This window comes from Pleurodeles waltl, chromosome 6, assembly GCF_031143425.1.
Source record: "Pleurodeles waltl isolate 20211129_DDA chromosome 6, aPleWal1.hap1.20221129, whole genome shotgun sequence".
NCBI lineage: Eukaryota > Metazoa > Chordata > Amphibia > Caudata > Salamandridae > Pleurodeles > Pleurodeles waltl.
Window position 1 is genome coordinate 1,395,352,590 of NC_090445.1, and position 17,039 is coordinate 1,395,369,628.

At 45.3% G+C, this 17,039-nt stretch overlaps 1 protein-coding gene across 1 annotated transcript in view; it reads right to left on the reverse strand.

The window, feature by feature from the left end:
* Positions 1–16,123, reverse strand: part of LOC138301766 (myb-related transcription factor, partner of profilin-like) — a 55,043-nt gene extending 38,920 nt beyond the window's left edge. Inside the window, exon 1 of the mRNA XM_069242273.1 lies at positions 15,682–16,123. Within this exon, the coding sequence (XP_069098374.1) occupies positions 15,682–16,123 (442 nt within the window). The remainder of the gene's footprint in view (positions 1–15,681) is intronic.
* Positions 16,124–17,039: the final 916 nt, after the last annotated feature.

Consider the following 17,039-nt stretch of genomic DNA (forward strand, 5'->3'; position numbering starts at 1 on the left):
TAAACCTCTCTTGTTAAAACTGGCCCACACCAAGATGGACCAGTATACCACATTGATGTCAGACAGTAGGGGGACTACCAGGGGTCCGCTGCAGGACATGCTGGATCACACCCCCACGGATACGTTAGCCATTCTTTCTGCAATTCAGCACTCAAACGAAGTGGAGCAATCCAAAGTAGATGACATTCGTATTGATGTTTCCCTCCTACGCCAGGATCTTCCTAAAGGGGCCAAAGGTGTAATTGAAACAGAGACCCAGATCTTGACGACTGAAGATGGTATAGTGAGTCTCAAGTGTCAGGTCTCCAAACTTATGTCCGTGACAGCTGACCCGGGAAAAAGAGCAGAAGATGCTGAAAACTGCTCCAGAAGGAATAATTTATGCCTGGTTCGCTCTGGAGGAATAATTCTGGTCCTGGGTTCCATTGGATAAACTTTCTCACTGCTTTGTTGTGGAATGGGCACATTGTACTCTTGCTAAAAAAAAACACCAGGAGCCCCCAATGTCCTGTGATAACATGCATACTTTACCACAGAGACAGGTATCCTCTGAGAGGCACTGAGTCAACAGGAGCAGCCAGACCTTAATAAAATCCTGGTCTTCCCGAACAATACTGCAGCGGTCCAGCAGCATTGCCGCTCCTTTGAAGATGTTCAACATTAACTTGGTGCAAACCTCAGTGGCACTTCTATGCTTTGTAAGACCCCAAAGGGTTCCCTGAACTCACAGATCTGATCCCACTGTCCTCTACACAACATGTTGCTGGACCTTGGTGCAGCTGGTCCCCCCTCTGTTTAGGGGGATCTAATGTGTAGAATGGCTTGTGCCGCCTATGATCTTATAGTGGGTAGGGATATGGTGGGGAACTTAGATGTTCTGTTTGCAGGTAGTTATTATCAGGCATTGTTATCCTCCTCATGGGTGACTGGAGTCCTAGACTGAGTACTTCCCCTGAATTTTGGTGTGCTGTATTCTTGTTATGGGCAACAGATGCTTCAGGGAGAAAAGTATGAGGTGGGGAGATTTGGGAGGGTATGTTATTGTAGGTTGTTTTGTTGAGTTTCATTGTTTTTATTACAGGTTCATGGTCACATAGGTTCTCCACCAACCAGGTTCTTTAGTCTAAGTTGGGTTCCCTGGAGCCCTCAATGACTTATCCCTGGCTCTGTGGGGCCTTCAGTTGACCTGCCATTTATTCATTCCCCTCCTGATGGATATAGTAATCTTATGGGATGTGAACGGTCTTTTGGACCGTATCAAGAGGTTGGCAGAGCTACGCCATATTAAGAGGTACATGCCGGAAGTGGTTCTCCTCCAGGAGACGCATCTCCTGGGGACTAACTGCCCTTTCCTTGGCCGGTTTGGCTATGATTGTGTCTTCCATGCCAGTTTTTCCAGGGGCTCACGGGAGGTGGCGATTCTCCTGCACAGGTCCCTTCCATTGATGGTGACTACCACCCATGTGAAACCCCAGGAGAGGTATGTGGGTATCGAGGGACACCTGGAGTCCAGGCAGTACTACTTTGTTTCCTGCTATGTCTCCCAACAACTTCTGCCCTTGACTCTTCAGGCACTCCAAACACTAATGGTGACTGCTCCTCCAGGGACCACCTTAGTGGGTGGGGACTTTAATGCAGTCCTGGATCCTGTACCAGACATGTTGGACTCTCTGTGCCCAGGCAGGGTGGCGTGCTCTGCATGCTTAAACTCATGGGCAGATTCCATTGGCCTCTGCAATGCATGGCACCAGTGAAACCCTGCGCAGTGCTCCTGTACACACATGTCTGTGGCACACAAAATAGAACCCAGAATCAGCCTCTTTTGGCTCCCAGCATGCAACTTGCTACCACTGGAGTCTGTTCGGATCCTATGAAGGGGCATCTCTGATCATGCAACCTTCTTCATGGAATGGGGTTCCTCCACTGTTACTTATAGTCGACGTGTCGGTTCATGGCTCTCTATGTAGAAGCATTGAAACATGGCCCGTTCCCTCTAGGCCTGGATAATGCCACTATTGTAGCTATCCCTAAAGCAGATCAGCCCACCAATTGTTGTTCTTCTTATCAACTGATTTCCCTCATCAATGTGGACATTAAGATCTTTGCGAAGGTCTTGGCGACTAGACTGATTCAGATATTACCCTACCACATCCACATATACCAGGGTGGATTTATGCTGGGCAGGAATCCACAGCACTGCATCTGAAGTATGCAAGTGGCCCTATTGCAGTCCATTTGCCTAGGCTACCTTCTGGCCCTCCTTCTGGTTGATTTCCAGAAGTCCTCCAACACAGTGTCATGGCTATTTTTAGCAGTCGTGCACAAGTGGGCCGGCCTTGGACCTACCTTCCACAAACTCATGGGTCTTCTCTTCAACGCCCCTACTGCTCAGGTCCACATCAGGGAAACAGGAGTACTTGTCAAGGCTGTCCCTTGTCCCCTCACTGTTTACTCTTGCAATTGAGCCGTTGGCACATCTGACGTGATGTGATGCTGATGTGGTGTGATGCTCATGTCAGGGTGTGGAGGTGGAGGGTTGATGTGGAGGATCGCATTGCTCTGTATGCAGGTGATGGCATACTCTTCCTGGGAGATCCTCAGTTCTCTATACCTTGGTGCCCTGAGATCGCGGTACAACCCAACTTCAATTATCTTGGCGTTAATATGCCTCGTCTCTGGCCTGGTCCCTTAACTTTGGGCCCCTTGCCTTGGCTCTGGACCGAGACTTGGTTAGGTGGAGTTGACTACCATTCAATCCAATGGGACGCAATGTGGTTTTCACAATGATGTACCTCCCCAGTTACCTCTACATCCTGGTGAATTTCCCTGATCTGTTCCCTCCTACGTGGTGTCTATTCCTGACCTAAAAAATGATGGTCTCCTTTTTGGGCATGAGGATGACACCACATGACCCTTGCATCTACATGAAAATCACCATTTGACTGAGGCCTAGGCATGTCTGATATCTATGCCTACTGCCTTGCAACGCATTTGGTCCCAATCAATGACTGGTTCACTGGAGGGTGGGATGATCTGGTATACCATCTAGAATTGCACCTCATTGGTGTTGAGAGTATCTTCAGTTACCTCAGTGGCAGCCCATTGCCTCTTAAAGCTCCATCCTGTACCCAAGTGACACTGCTTTGTTGGAGGGCAGCATTGCACGCTATTGTTTGGAATCACCATCTCACAGACATGACACTATTGTGGCAGGGACCTGGCTTGCACAGGTGTGAGGGCTTTGGGGATTTGTCTCTTGGGATCGTATTGGGATTATGTACCTAGAGGATATTATCAGTGGTGGGACACTCGTGTCCCTCCAGGAGATGTAGGAGCAGTATGCTCTTTCCCATACCCAGTTTTTTCAGTATTTACAGTTACATCTCCCCCTGTTGGTTCACCTTCAGGTAGATACTCAGATCCCTGAATACTGTCATCTTGAAACTAAAACATTGATGGAGAGATTGGGTAAGGGAGCCACAGATCTATGGTACCCTTTGATCAATGAACCAGATCAGTTTTTCTGTTTCCGGTGGAGGTGGAGGGTTGGGTAGGAGAGCTTGATGATGACTGGAGGGAGGCTTGTATGGCTCCAAGTGAATTGGCAATTTCCTCACATCTTAGGGCGGTCCAAATTAAGTACCTTCATACGACATATCTGATCCCCAGCGGATACGATGGATATGGATGAGCCCTGAGATGCAAGCTATATGTGCAAGATGCTCTCTTCCTGCTGCTGACGTCTTCCACATTCCTGGTCCTGTATGGTCTTGGTGCCTTTCTGGGAGGGGGTGAAGGTATCCAATGTGCTGGGTCATCATATAGACTTTGGTCCACGGGGGCTTTGATCGATCTCCTGGAGGAGGTTAGGGGACCAAAGGCTAAAAGGATTTTTATATGGGTGCTCTCCTTGATAGCCAAAGAGACATTGCCCGTAACTGAAAAGGGACGGGCCCACCTCTCCTGTGGTCTAGAGGAGGGGCATTGACTGGTGTCCATGCCAAGAAAAACATATATATATAAGGTGAGAGGCTGCCCTCAGAAACATGAAGACATGGGGGAGGTACTGGGCATACCATGGACTATAGATGGGTTGATGATATTGCCACTTATGATTATGTTTATGTAATGCCTTTCTCTGATTCTTATGGGATGAAACTGACTTTTTACCACTGGATGATGCATTGTGATGCTAAAACTAATAAAAATGTGGTTAGTAAATAACAAAAGTTACCTACTGCAAAGGAACTGGTGGAGGTTTTCATTTGTCCATTAATCTGTTTACATGGACTACCAACTGTGATTATTTCTGCCCGTGGACCACAATTTGTTTCTAAGTTCTGGCAAGGGGTATGTTCCGTTCTACAGATGGATCATCGGTTGTCCTCAGCATACCACCCACAAACTAAAGGTCAAACAGAACATAGCAAATCAATCTCTTGAACAATCCCTACATTGCTTGTTTAGTACATGCACCAGCAATTGCATTCAGACCTTGCCTTTAGCGGAGTTGGCTTATACCAATAATACACATTCTACAACTAAAATCTCCCCATTCTATTTTTTTATTTGGATTTGACCCAGAAGTGTTTCCCTTTCAAGTACCTCCAGAACTAGCACTATTCCCACACTAGAAGCACATCATAAAAATATTGTAAAAATCTGGACTGTAGCAAATACAGAATTAAAACACTACAAGAAAAAAAATGAAAGCTCAAGCTGATCGTCATCATTGTCCAACACTAGTGTATGCCGTTGGAGATTAGGTATGGCTAGCAAGAAAGAATATCAGACTGTTAGGACCACTTAAACTGCAGCCACATTATATTGGTCCTTACACGATTTCCAAGATCATTAATCATGTGGCCATGAAATTAGAACTTCATAAACATTTGCAATTAAATCCTGTGTTTCACACTTCCCTATTAAAACATTTTCATCATGCTTCCCATCCAGAACCCTCTCTACCACCAGTAGTTGTTGACAACCAGGTAGAATTAGAGGTCCATTGAATCCTAGATTCACAAAGACAGAAAGACACTACTGTTTGGTTGACTGGGTAGGTTACCCTGTGGAAGATAGAACCTAGGAAACTAAAGATCATGTTCATGCTCCTTCCCCCATATGTAGATTTCATGCCTTGCATCCCAACAAACACTGCCTTGTGGGACAGCCTTTGTGGGGGAGTACATTCAGGTCTCAACTGACCTCGGTGCGCATTATGAGCTGGCCAGGGTGAGAATGTCTGGAAGAACTACCTGAGTACTTCTTCCTGCTGATTGTCGAGCTCATGTGCGCGCATGCACACATACGCAAGTTTGCGTGCGTGCATAGGTGTCGGTGCCCAGCAATGTCCAACGTTTAAATAATGCTTGACTTCACACCATTCTGGATCATGTTTTACCTGGCACTGTTTGAACTCCGGCTCCCCGCATGCATTCTACCCTGAGAAGTGACCTGCCGGAGAATAACATTGTGTACTTTTGAGTCCTGACTCCTTGCATGAATTCTGCCCTCACTGTTGACCCACCTGAGGATATCCTAGTAAACTATTGAGTCCCCGCTCCCTGCATGCATTTGTTCCCTGAGTGTGATCCAGGCATTGTTTGGTTGACAACTTACTGGCAACTTGTGAAGTTCCTATCATGCGAACATTACTGGTCGATGTCCTCTCTTGCTCCCTGCCTTGAGGAGGCCATTGGCCATCAGGAAGGCTGCACAGGAATTGTCAAACAACGCATTCAAAATCAGGCCAGTGCACTGAGCCTGCGTCTCCAAAAAACTTTAGTGGCCATTCAACGCAACTATATAAAAGGCTACTATTATATCAGAAATGTCAAACCAATGGTTCTCATCTGTTTTGGCAGACTGTCAAAATCAGGAAGCTCTTGATATTCTTACCTTTGAGTACTTATGTTCCCCAGATGGGGGGCTTGGGTGGGGGTAGGTAAGGATTTCAGACCTTTGATGTTTGTGTAAGCGTTGAGTGATTCCATAAAGGGGTTTTAGATATCCTCATTATTAACATTTCTGTGTATATTCCATACTTTACAATATTGTCTCTGATTTACTCTTTGCGATTATCTTAGGAATCACATGTGCCAGGGAACCCAAGTCCTCAGACTGGGATATCAATCAGCTAGGCTCTCCAATCCTGGAGCTTTGTCTTCTCTTACTCCTTAACATGTGCTTTCCTTGCCCCCTGTTACCCCTGGTTATATTCCTCAGAGACCCCAGTTCATCTTGTGGGTACGTGAGACAGTTCCTAGGATGTTTAGAGAAAAATATCTTCGCTCTTGCAGGTCCCAGGTTTCAGGTGAGTGGAGACTTGACATCGTAATTTGGACACACCTCAGGATTTTCTAAAGTAAACATATTAAGGGATCAAACTACTGGTGAGAATACTGGCCTTGCACATTTTTCCTATCTCACATATAGTCAAAGGACCTTGCAATATTGACAACTTTAGCTAAGAGAAGCGTCCTTTCTTAAATTGACCAAAACAAACTATGCCTCAAATACATAGATTCTCAGTAAGCCAGTGGACAAAATGTATACAATCAATTTGCAAGTCTCTCAATCTTAGACAGTATGAGGATTTGTAAAAGCATTGCATTTTAGTCAAGTGGGACTTTGTTAAAACTCAATGTGGGTTTTGCAAATCATGGACCAGTACAGTAATCTGCAGGGTAGTTTCATTTCTAAAAAACTGAACATGCTAAGTCTTTCCGGAAGGGTAAATGATTTTCCTGATGTAATAGTTTTGTGCTTCTTTCTATGTTACACAAATGGAACAGTCCACTTTAGCTCCTCTTCGTCTCTCTGCCTACACTATCTTAAAATAAGCTCTGCCATAAGTACACCAGAAAACAAACACAAAATATGTTGCCCAATTCATGTTACGGACGTCATCAAAGGGTGAGCTGGTTGGTACTTTACAGTTAGTAACCTTTGTCTTCTTCAATATTTGACTTTCGGGTTATGTGCGCATGGCCCAAAGAAATCAATATCTGCTTGTGATTTGTAAGAGAAGCAAATACAGTGTTAGTCATAGGCACGGGGAGGGGCGGAGCATTTTCAACACATGCTCCCACAAAACAGCGATGGGAATAAAGAGAAAGATAACGTGAAATACTTTTCAGGCAAGTTTATGTAAGGGAGTTAGGGCCTCTCCTTCTCTAAATTTGTTAATATATTATTTTTGGCAGGCTTGTGATCGCTTGTTTTTTTTAATTCATACTATTGTTTATCTGTATATGTTTATACGTGAAATCAAATAGTGTGGTTTAAGAAACCCAGTCAATATCTAAAGATTAAATTTGGTAGTAGTCTCTGGATAGGGCTGAACCTAATTTGATACTTTCTTAGGAGATGCAGCTAAGGTCCAGCATGACACAGAAGATGCAGTTTTGTGTAGGGGATAAAGTTAAATAGAGGGTAGAAAAAAGATATATAGACCCATTTTCTCTTCTATATGAAATTCTGCTTGCAGTTAACAGCTGCTCTCATTTATGTCAAACTTGGCAGGAAAGTAGAGCTTTTCTGATAGTGGAGACTTGACATGGATTGTGGTGCCTTGCTTTGATAAATCTGTTTTCTTAGTGGCATCTCTTTCGCAAGGGACACATTGTCAAAGCCTATGTTTTCTGTGTTGAGGACTGAAAATTTGGAAAATGTTTATTGCCTTCATGTGGCCCTATACTTTTTTTTATAAACCTTTTCATTGTAATTAACAAAACATGGTTCACACTGTTGTGTACATGGGAGCATACAAGGTACATACGTGAGAATCCAACAATTTTTTTCATAATACCAAAAAGTATGTCATTAAAACTGTTATGGTGCTTTTACAGCCACTACAGCTCTGAGGAAAAACCTCCTCCCCACCCTTAGTTTCCATTCTCAAAGCTCTCCTGAGGGTCCTCCTCAACTCCCCCACCTCGGACCATTGCCTAATCTCCCAATACCTTCTCCCATTTCCTGGGGCAGCGCCTGCCTTTGTATATACTTTTCTCTGCTCTCTGGCACCAATCTAGGCAAGCTACCAATCTAATAGTCGAGGACTGGCTGTGACCACCCAGGCTCTTGCTCTATTACATTTGGCTACTCCCCATGCCAGTCTCAACCAAATTTCCTTATTCCTTATTTGTGGGCCCAGTAATCCCGTACCAAGGGACATACCCAGAGTATGTGAATGAATGTGCCTTCTTCATTGTAGCCCCTCAAGCATAGTGAGTTTCCTGCCCTACCAATTTTGTGTAGCTCTAGACGAGAATAGTACAATCAATGCAGGATTTTTAACTGGACTAGTCAGAACCTGGCCCTGATGGCTATCTCCGTGGGGCTTCCGAGGGCCTACACCCACTCATCATCTTTGAAGTGTCCCCGGTCGGCCTCCCAAGCCTCCCTCAATTTCCTCAGCAAGTCTGGGGAATTGTTGATTAATTTCCTGTAGATCACTGAGATTCCTTTTTTGGGAAGTGGTTCTAATAGGACCCTGTCCTCCAGTGGGGAAGCTTCTGGCAGCTGATCTCCTTCTTGGATATGCCTCCCGAGAGCATGCCTCAGCTTCAATTAATGATAATATTCAGTGGTCACCAGACTGTATTCCTCCTTAAAAGTCTCAAAACTGCTAAATGCCTGTCCCCTCCACACATCTCCGTGGCATTCTATATCTATCAAAATTCCCACTTCTGAAATCTCTTCAAGCCTTGCAGTCTGCCATAACGGGGAGAGGTCAGTGAGCTTCCCCGGCCACCCTACGTATTTGTTTTGTCTTTCCAGGCTCGAACCACAACCCTCATATTGTGCGGCAGGGTTTGTTAACGTCTGGTGTCATGCAGTAGGGCCTTGGGTCCACCCTTCCCCCTCATGTGCCTATCCAGCCTGTACACAGAATCCTGCTGATCTGCGAACACCCATTCATTGACTATGAGAAGATGGGATGCCCAGTAGTATTTTTGGATGCCCAGAATTGCCAGTCCCCTGTCATAGACCCCCCCTCTGCAGCTTGGCCAGGGCATTCCTGGATGTGCTTTGGCCCCACAGGAGCCTGCGTTCCTCTGAGTGTATGGTTCTAAAAACGTCTTGTGGAATATTGTGAGGTGTGTTCTGCATGTCATACAGGCTCATCATTTTATAGAGAGCCGCCTTGCCCATCAAGGTCAGTGGGAGGCCGTGCCGGTGGGTGACGTGCCCCTTGAGTTTTTCCAGTTGAGGAGCTGAGTCCTGGGGGTTCACATATATTCCCAGGTAGCGAAAGCCTTGGGTGACCACAAAGCCCCGCAATCCCAAGGGAGGTGAGGCCTCTCTCCCAAAAGGGGAAAGACCACTGACTTCGACCAGTTTATTGTATTTCCAGAGCAGCCTACAAAAAATACTGAATATTTGCATGAGTCTGCCAATGGTAAGGGAGGACTTTCGTATGTAGAGTAAACTGTCATCAGTGTATAATGATATACACTCTTCTCATGCTCCTGAAACCTGTATTCCCCTAACTAAAGGATCTTGGCCTATCCATGCTGCCAGTGGTTCTAATGCCAGGGTAAAAGCAGGGGAGACAGGGGACAACCTAGCAGGTGCTACTCCAGAACTTGAACTCCCGAACCATGGAAGAGGCATATAGTAATTTAACCCATTCACTGAATTGCAGCCTAAAGCCAAGACTCACCAGAACTGCGAACAGGTAGTTCCACTCCAGGGAGTTGAACGCCATTTTGGAATCCAACGCCATCAGCACCGCTGGCTCTGCCTGGGGATCAGCCGTCAAGTGTAGCACCCAGTATAGGTGCCAAAGGTAAAGCTGCGTACTCCTGTCTGGAATAAACCCGGACTAGGCCTGTATGAACTGAAAACTGTTGGGGGCTTACTTTCCTTATGAATCACTGTAATCGCTGTGGCTCTTTGATCTGCTGGTAAGTGACCCTTGTCCTAGGTTTCCCCAAACATATCTAGCAGTGGTCTGGTAATAACATTAGCCATTACTCTGAACAGTTCGACTGGGATCCCGTTCGGGTGTGTGGCATTCCATGTTTGTAGGTCCCGGGAGGAACGTGCCACCTCTTCTGCTGTCATGTCGCCCTCAAGTGCATCTCTGTCTCCCCCCGTAGCACCTGCAGGTGAATATCCCTAATGAAATCAGTACAGTCCTCTGTGGAGATGGTAGTCTTGGAGGCGTATGGGTCCTCATAGTATTCTACAAAGGTTTCTGCTATGGTTGCACTCGTTGTCTGCAGGACACTTTCTGCATTTTCTGTCTTTATCACCCATGCCAGCTCCCTGTCCCTATGCTCCATCCACACCAGCAATTTGCTGCATAATTCCTGACATGATTTTCCGCCAGAGTCCTCAATTCCAGCTGCCTTAATTGCAGTTTACCTCGGTCCTCCGAGTTCCCCGAGGTGAGGGCTACCACTCCAATCTCACTCCATCTCTCTCAATGGCTGCGCATTCTAGCCATGACTCTTTCCTGTCCACCCCAATTAATGCCTGTGTCTGTCCCCTCAGGACTGCCTTGAAGGCTTCCCATTGCATGCATGCTGAGAGCACTGGGCCCTGATTTTCTTTAAAGTAGAGATCAGCCCCTTCTTTTAGTCTGTCTTTGGTCCCCTTAGCCCTCAGGGTCCAGGCATCCAGGTGTCCCAGAAGCATGAAGTCCCTCATGGGGCCAGTCAATGTGACCCCAACTGGGGAGTGGTCCGAGATCTCCCTTGCGTGGATGACAGCATCCCGGAACTGGGGAGCGTGAGCACTCAGTGTGAAAATTTAGTCCAGTAGGGAGAAGATCCCATGAGTTACAGAGAAATATGTGTATTGTCTCTTGTGGGGGCTGCCCTCCTGCCACAGATCAATCAAGCCCATTGCCCTTGCAAACTGGGAAAGCAGTCCACTACCCCCACTGTTATCTGGACCCCTGGACCTGTCAACCCCGTACCCAAAGTTAAGTTTAAGTCGCCCTCCAAGATCACAATCCTGGGAGGCAGCCCCAGAAACAGGTCCCCACTCCCCAACCTCCAGGGGCGCTTCCTTTTGTAAGTGAGCGGGGAGATACAAGGAGCAAAGCTTTATAGTGGTTCTTCCCAAGTTCCCAATAGCACCACGTACCTTCCGTTCTTGTCATACCATAACCGATGTGTGATGAGGGATGTTTATTTTTTTTAATGAGGATGCTCAGGCCCCTGGAGTCAGTGGTGTATCCTGGGTATGCCCTGAGGGGGCAACCAGATCTATCAAGTGCCTTATAGTAATTCTCTTGGAGATGTGTCTCGTGAAGCAGAATAATGCCCGGTACGCTTTATCCTGCTATAAAAACCATTAACATTTCAGGACCACATGGTCAAATTTTTAAAGGACCTCCCATCTGCAGGTGTTATATCGGTTCTGGTGTGCAGTCCCAACAGCGTTCCCTCCCTGGCACAGATCCTCAACACTCCCAACAGTGCTGTGCCAACCCAAATTACCTGGAAAAATGGGCTAAAAAAAACAGAGCTGTTCTCAAAAACTCAAACAGTAAAACTTGTTCCCTCAACTACCCCCTCCCAGAAAGCCACCCCATCTTGCAGAGTGTCTGTTACCCTAAACAAACCATGTCTCAAAAAACTATACAGTATTAATGCACAGATATCATCTGGGTGAATGTCCGAGGTCCACTACTTTATGTTGATTAGTTATCGTGCCCTTGATTGCTATACATTAAGGTTTGCCTAGGTGCTTCTCCCTGTCTTTCCCTTCAACTGGGGACTTTTAGTCTAACAGGAGCCTCAAACCTTTGGGGTAGTTCCCTAGTGTCTTTCAGTCTTCTGTCTGTGAGAGGTGCCTCCTGCGCCTCATGCCCGGATTAGGCTGTGCAGCTTCTCCTGCGACATTGGGTCAGGGCTTTCCACGATCTCCCTGCTGCTTCCCCATCGTTCTCCAGCCCTCGAGTCAGACCCATGCCTACTCTGGGGACCCGAAGTGCTAGGTCTTGCCATCCGCCACCACTTGGAGTCTGGATGGAAACAGCATCATATACTTCAGTTCCCTAGTCCTCAGCGCTTTTTTAGTTTCATCAAAATTATTCCTTTGACGTTGCACATGGAGGGTGAAGTCTGGAAGCAGACTTTGTGTGTGTGCCTGCTTGATGGGAGCATTTTGAAAGCACAGCAAACACAGGTTTCCCTATCCACACTGTTGCGGGTGGAAAAACGGCTATGTCCCGGTGTGGACACCTTGAGACATAGCTGCTGAGCCAGCTGTGGGAGTTGTCTCCCTTGGGCCATTAATGGTTCATTAAGGGGCACTGCGCCCTACCTCCCTTAAAGGTATCAGCCCCAGATATGGGCTCTCCAGGGCCTTTTCAGGCTCAGGGAGAGGGGCCAAGTGGACCCCCTTCATATTTTGTGAATGTTTGGTCCTTATATGGGCTCCCCGGGGTCTTTTTTAGGCTCAGGATGCATGACCCCCCTCACCATAAATGGTCAGCCTCAGGACCTCGTACCTGCTCTCCACATAAATTATAAAATTCCCTGGGGGTAGGCTCCCGAAAGCATTTTATGGCTCAGGGAGGGGGGCCTGCTCATCTCCCGCCCCATAAAAATAGGGGGCTCTGGATTCTCAGGAAGTGGGGTACACAGTCCCCTTCCCACTTATAAATGCAGCCGTGGGGTAGGTTCCCTAGGGCTTATAATAAATAAAAACAATCCTGCCTCCACATTTTTTGATCCTGTCAAAGTCTCACAGGATTGTGGCCTTTTTTGCCATTTTATTTCTTTTTTGCCTCAGGTGGGTTTCTCATGGGGCCTAGGGGTTCAGGGTATCCCTACCCTGCCCCATATATAATTGTTTTTCAAATCTTCAGGACAGGGACTAATGGCAAGATGTATGTCACACTTGCGACTCTGAAATTGGTTGCAAAGTGATTTGTGACTGTTACTTAGTCTGTTTCGCATGTACAAAACCCATTCATAAGCATCTTTTGTGATGCAAATGGATTGCCATTACCAATTTTCTGTAAACATTCTTTGTGATTCACTAATTGACACAACCAAATGGTGCTTTACAAATGGTATGTTCATGGTAGTAGCTATTTGTGAATAGGAGAAGAGTCTGAAAATACCACATGCAATATGTCATCAAGTCAGAACAGGTGGTAACTATGCTACTTGTTTCCTGTCCAGGGAGGACCTGGCCTGGCAGTTCAGACTGGACCATTCCCATGGGAACAGGGTCAAGACTGATTTGCATAAGGTTGGGTCCAAACTCGGATGGCATGGTGAGCAAAAGAACAACAGATTAAACCCAGATCTGTGACTGGGGGTGAGTGTTTGAAACATTTCAGCACTCCGTCCATCATCCTTTTGTGTTCCTAAGGTAACTGAGTACAACCTATAAAATGAGGCCAAAAATGCATCAGTGTTTTTTCTAAAATAGTTGCTTTCTACTTTATTGCAAGGAGAACAGGGTTTTGGCTGGTCTGAGGAGGAGTAGGAAGAGACAGGAGAGGATATACAGAGTGAGCTGACCATCTTCAGCCAAATAGAGAAGGAAACACATGACAAAAACAGGCTGAGTAGTGCTGTATTTTTAAATGTCATTGCACTCCAGTGACCACACCTTGAAAGAAAAACACTGCACAGTAAATCCATCCCCACACATGTGAAAGTTCTGTGCTTACTACACCTGTTAGTAGCTGGTAGTTAGCAGGGTGTCATTCCTGTTGCTGGTGGGGTTTGTCAGACTGTGTTGCCATGGTTTTTCACTCATTCCTTGATGTGATGTTACTATATATATAACAATCAATACATCTATCAACTCAGAAATGCCACTGAAATCTAAGCAACTAAATTGGATTTTAGTGCATTGCTAATTTTCTGCATGTGGGAGAGTGTGTGTGGATGGGACACATGAGGCCATATGCCCCCCATCTCTACTGGAATATAAATTCTACATATGACTAGAGAGACAGGACTTTGATGATGGAAGTGCACTGCAATGTGTGATGAAGAGTAGGGTAACATTCATTTTGAAACCAGTGATGTGCATGTCTTCCACAAGTGACAGTGCGTATGCTTTATGGCCCTGGATACTGACACAAAAGCTTTCACGAAATAACCCCAATGAGCAGTGCTACAATGTTGCACATCAGTACAGCACAAGGGTGACTGAGCAGACTATTGGGCTGTTGAAAAAACTATTTTGGTGCTTACATAAGAGTGGTGGAGCCCAACAGTATGTCGCAGAAACATCATGCAAAATTGTTGCAACTTGTGCAATACTTCACAACATTGCCACCAGGGCAGGCCTAGACATCGCAGTGTCAGTCTCTGAAGATGATGACATTGCACCTCCACCACAGCAGTGAGCAGAAGGGAGAAGAGTGAAGGGAAAAGGGCGACTGGACCACATAACTAACAATTATTTTGGGAAGTAAGTCAATAGTTATAATGCAGTTGAGTGTGTTAATTAAAAACAAAACCACGTTGATGCCTTAAAGTAACTTCTCTTTAATATCAGCTATGCATTTCAAATTTTAACAAAACAAACAAAGAATTAGCAGCTTATTGTGTGCTGACAAAAACCATAAACAAAAAGAAAATCAATGCTTTCTTCCCCGCTGTCTGATGGGGTATTTTCAGGATGTGTGGGAGCATGTATCTAGCTGCTGCTGCGTCTTTGGGACCTGGCTTCTGTAGTGGACACACTACTAATGCTAGATTGGTCCTGACTCTCCTGACCTTCACCAGTTGTCCCACCTTCAATACAGTCAGTTTGCATTGCGTCAACTTGTGTTGTGATCTCTTGCAACCCTATTGAGATGTTGCCACTATAGTAGCCCATTTACACTTGTAGATTAACTGTTCTCCTACACAGGGATGATGTTATAAGTGCAAATCTTCTGACTGAATGGCTTAGAATGTCCATTCCTGTTGCACTGTGCTTCTCCTTGCAGTTTTGCTTTGTGTCTGCTAGTTGGACACACACATTTTCAAGAGCAGCTGTCATGCTGTCCATTTTGCTGTCCATTTGCTATTGTTTTTTGGCCAATTGACTGACCACAATTCCAAATCCAAATGATATGGGTTGGATGGTTTGTAACTTCCTGTTCACTAATTTTGCTTGTTACTGTTGCTGGCGTTGAACCAGTAAAATGGAGTTCTCAAGCCCTTCAAACACCTATGTGTTTTCAACAAGTTGTGCATTGGATGGCATTGTTGGTGACACAGATGTGGCCTACATTTTGGTCAACCGTGTCCCAAAAGAAGCTGCTGGCATGGTTTCCCTATAGGAGCTAATTTTGGACTTTGTTGTGGTTGGTCTTCGTCCTCCTCTCTTGATGCAGGCTGTGGTGAAAAAACAGAACTACTGGTGTGCCAATGTGATGTGGAGGCTCTACTGTAGGTCTCAATAGGATCTCTCTCCTCATCAATATGAGTTGCATCACTTACCTCTGACTCTGCCCCTTTTGAGTACTGTGCAGTGCTTCTGTGGTGCGGAAGAAACTTGCAATTACTTTTGTTGTGTATGATTTGAATACAACTAACACACTTTTGTTGTTAAGCCACAATCAAATTTACCAAATACAAACACAATGTTTAATGTACTACATGGTGCATAACACACTGACATGGCTGAAGTCAATGCTAACTACACATGTCTTAATGAGTTCTACCTTTATTTTCAGTGCAGTGGGCATGCTGCACTTACTTGGGTCAGGTCCTGATGTTGAGGTGTCTATTTGCCCAAATCCTACAACTGTTTCTGGCTCAAGAATGCCTTCCACTAATGTTTCAAGATCTGTGGGATGCAGTACTCTTGAAGGTCCTCTTACTGTGGCACGACTCTCTGGCAGACGAGTGGCCACCTTTTCTCTGGTCCTCAACATGAGGTTGTACCAGCATTTGCCAATTTCCTTCAATGAGCACTGCATCACACCAACTGCATTCATTCCGGCCTCCATGTAAAGCCAGATCTTTTTTTTTTTGCCTTGAGAGACAGTAATTGAGGGCTTCCCAAACAGCAGATCATGATCATTGTAGCATTCATCTATTAGTATTTCTATCTCCTTCTCTGAGAATTTCAAATTTCGTTTTCTGCTCCCAGCTTGTTCATCACCATCCTGGTTTGCACTGTTTTTGCTTAGTTGCATTCCTCTTGCCACCGAACACACAAATTTCACCTGCAGTTTGCAGCACCTCCTCTCTCAATGCTTCATTGGCTGGCAAGGAGAAGTACTTCCTGGTTTGAGGGTCAGTCACCCAAACCAGGAAGTGCTTCTATGTGTTTGTGAAAGCATTTGCAAATTGCGACTATATTTGCAGTAATCACAATTTACAATAATCAGAACTGTAACTCGCATGAATTACGAGGCTCAATTAGAGATGAAAATCCATACATACATTCGGTTTTGCGATTACCTAATTGTGAGTCACAAAAAAACGCAATTCGGTAATGACCCTTCATACATCTGGTCCTAATGACTGCCAGTAACATTTTTCTCAGAGTGCCCACTCTTCCGGGAGTCTAATTCGTGTGGGAGCAATATGGCCCAAGAAAAATAAAGATCCCTAGGGAAATTAGAATGCTCTATTTTTAAACTGGGGCTCCCGCAATAGTCTCGGAGACTTTGGAAAACCCTACTGCCAAAATATACAATCCTTTCTGAACCTTAATTTCTTAAAAACTACTTAACTGATTTACACCAAATCACAAAAAAGTAGAGCCTGCAGACCAAGATCTAGCTTCCTGCTGAATTTGGTATAATTCAGTTCAGCAGTTTTTGTAGTGGCCCTGCATAAACAAGTCTATGGAAAATACATCAGGATTTTGCATCTTGAAACCCCCTCTTTTATTCTCGTCCCCGCTTGACAGATCACCCTGAAACATGCCATGCAAAAAATGCACAAACTAGTCAAAATGCAGCACCTTTTCAACAGAAAAAAACACTTTTTCTGTGGAAAAGCAGAGGCAACTATAACTACCTAGTGATGACTGACATATTTATACACACATATATGTATATATATATATGTATAAATACATACATATAAACTACAACTCATGGC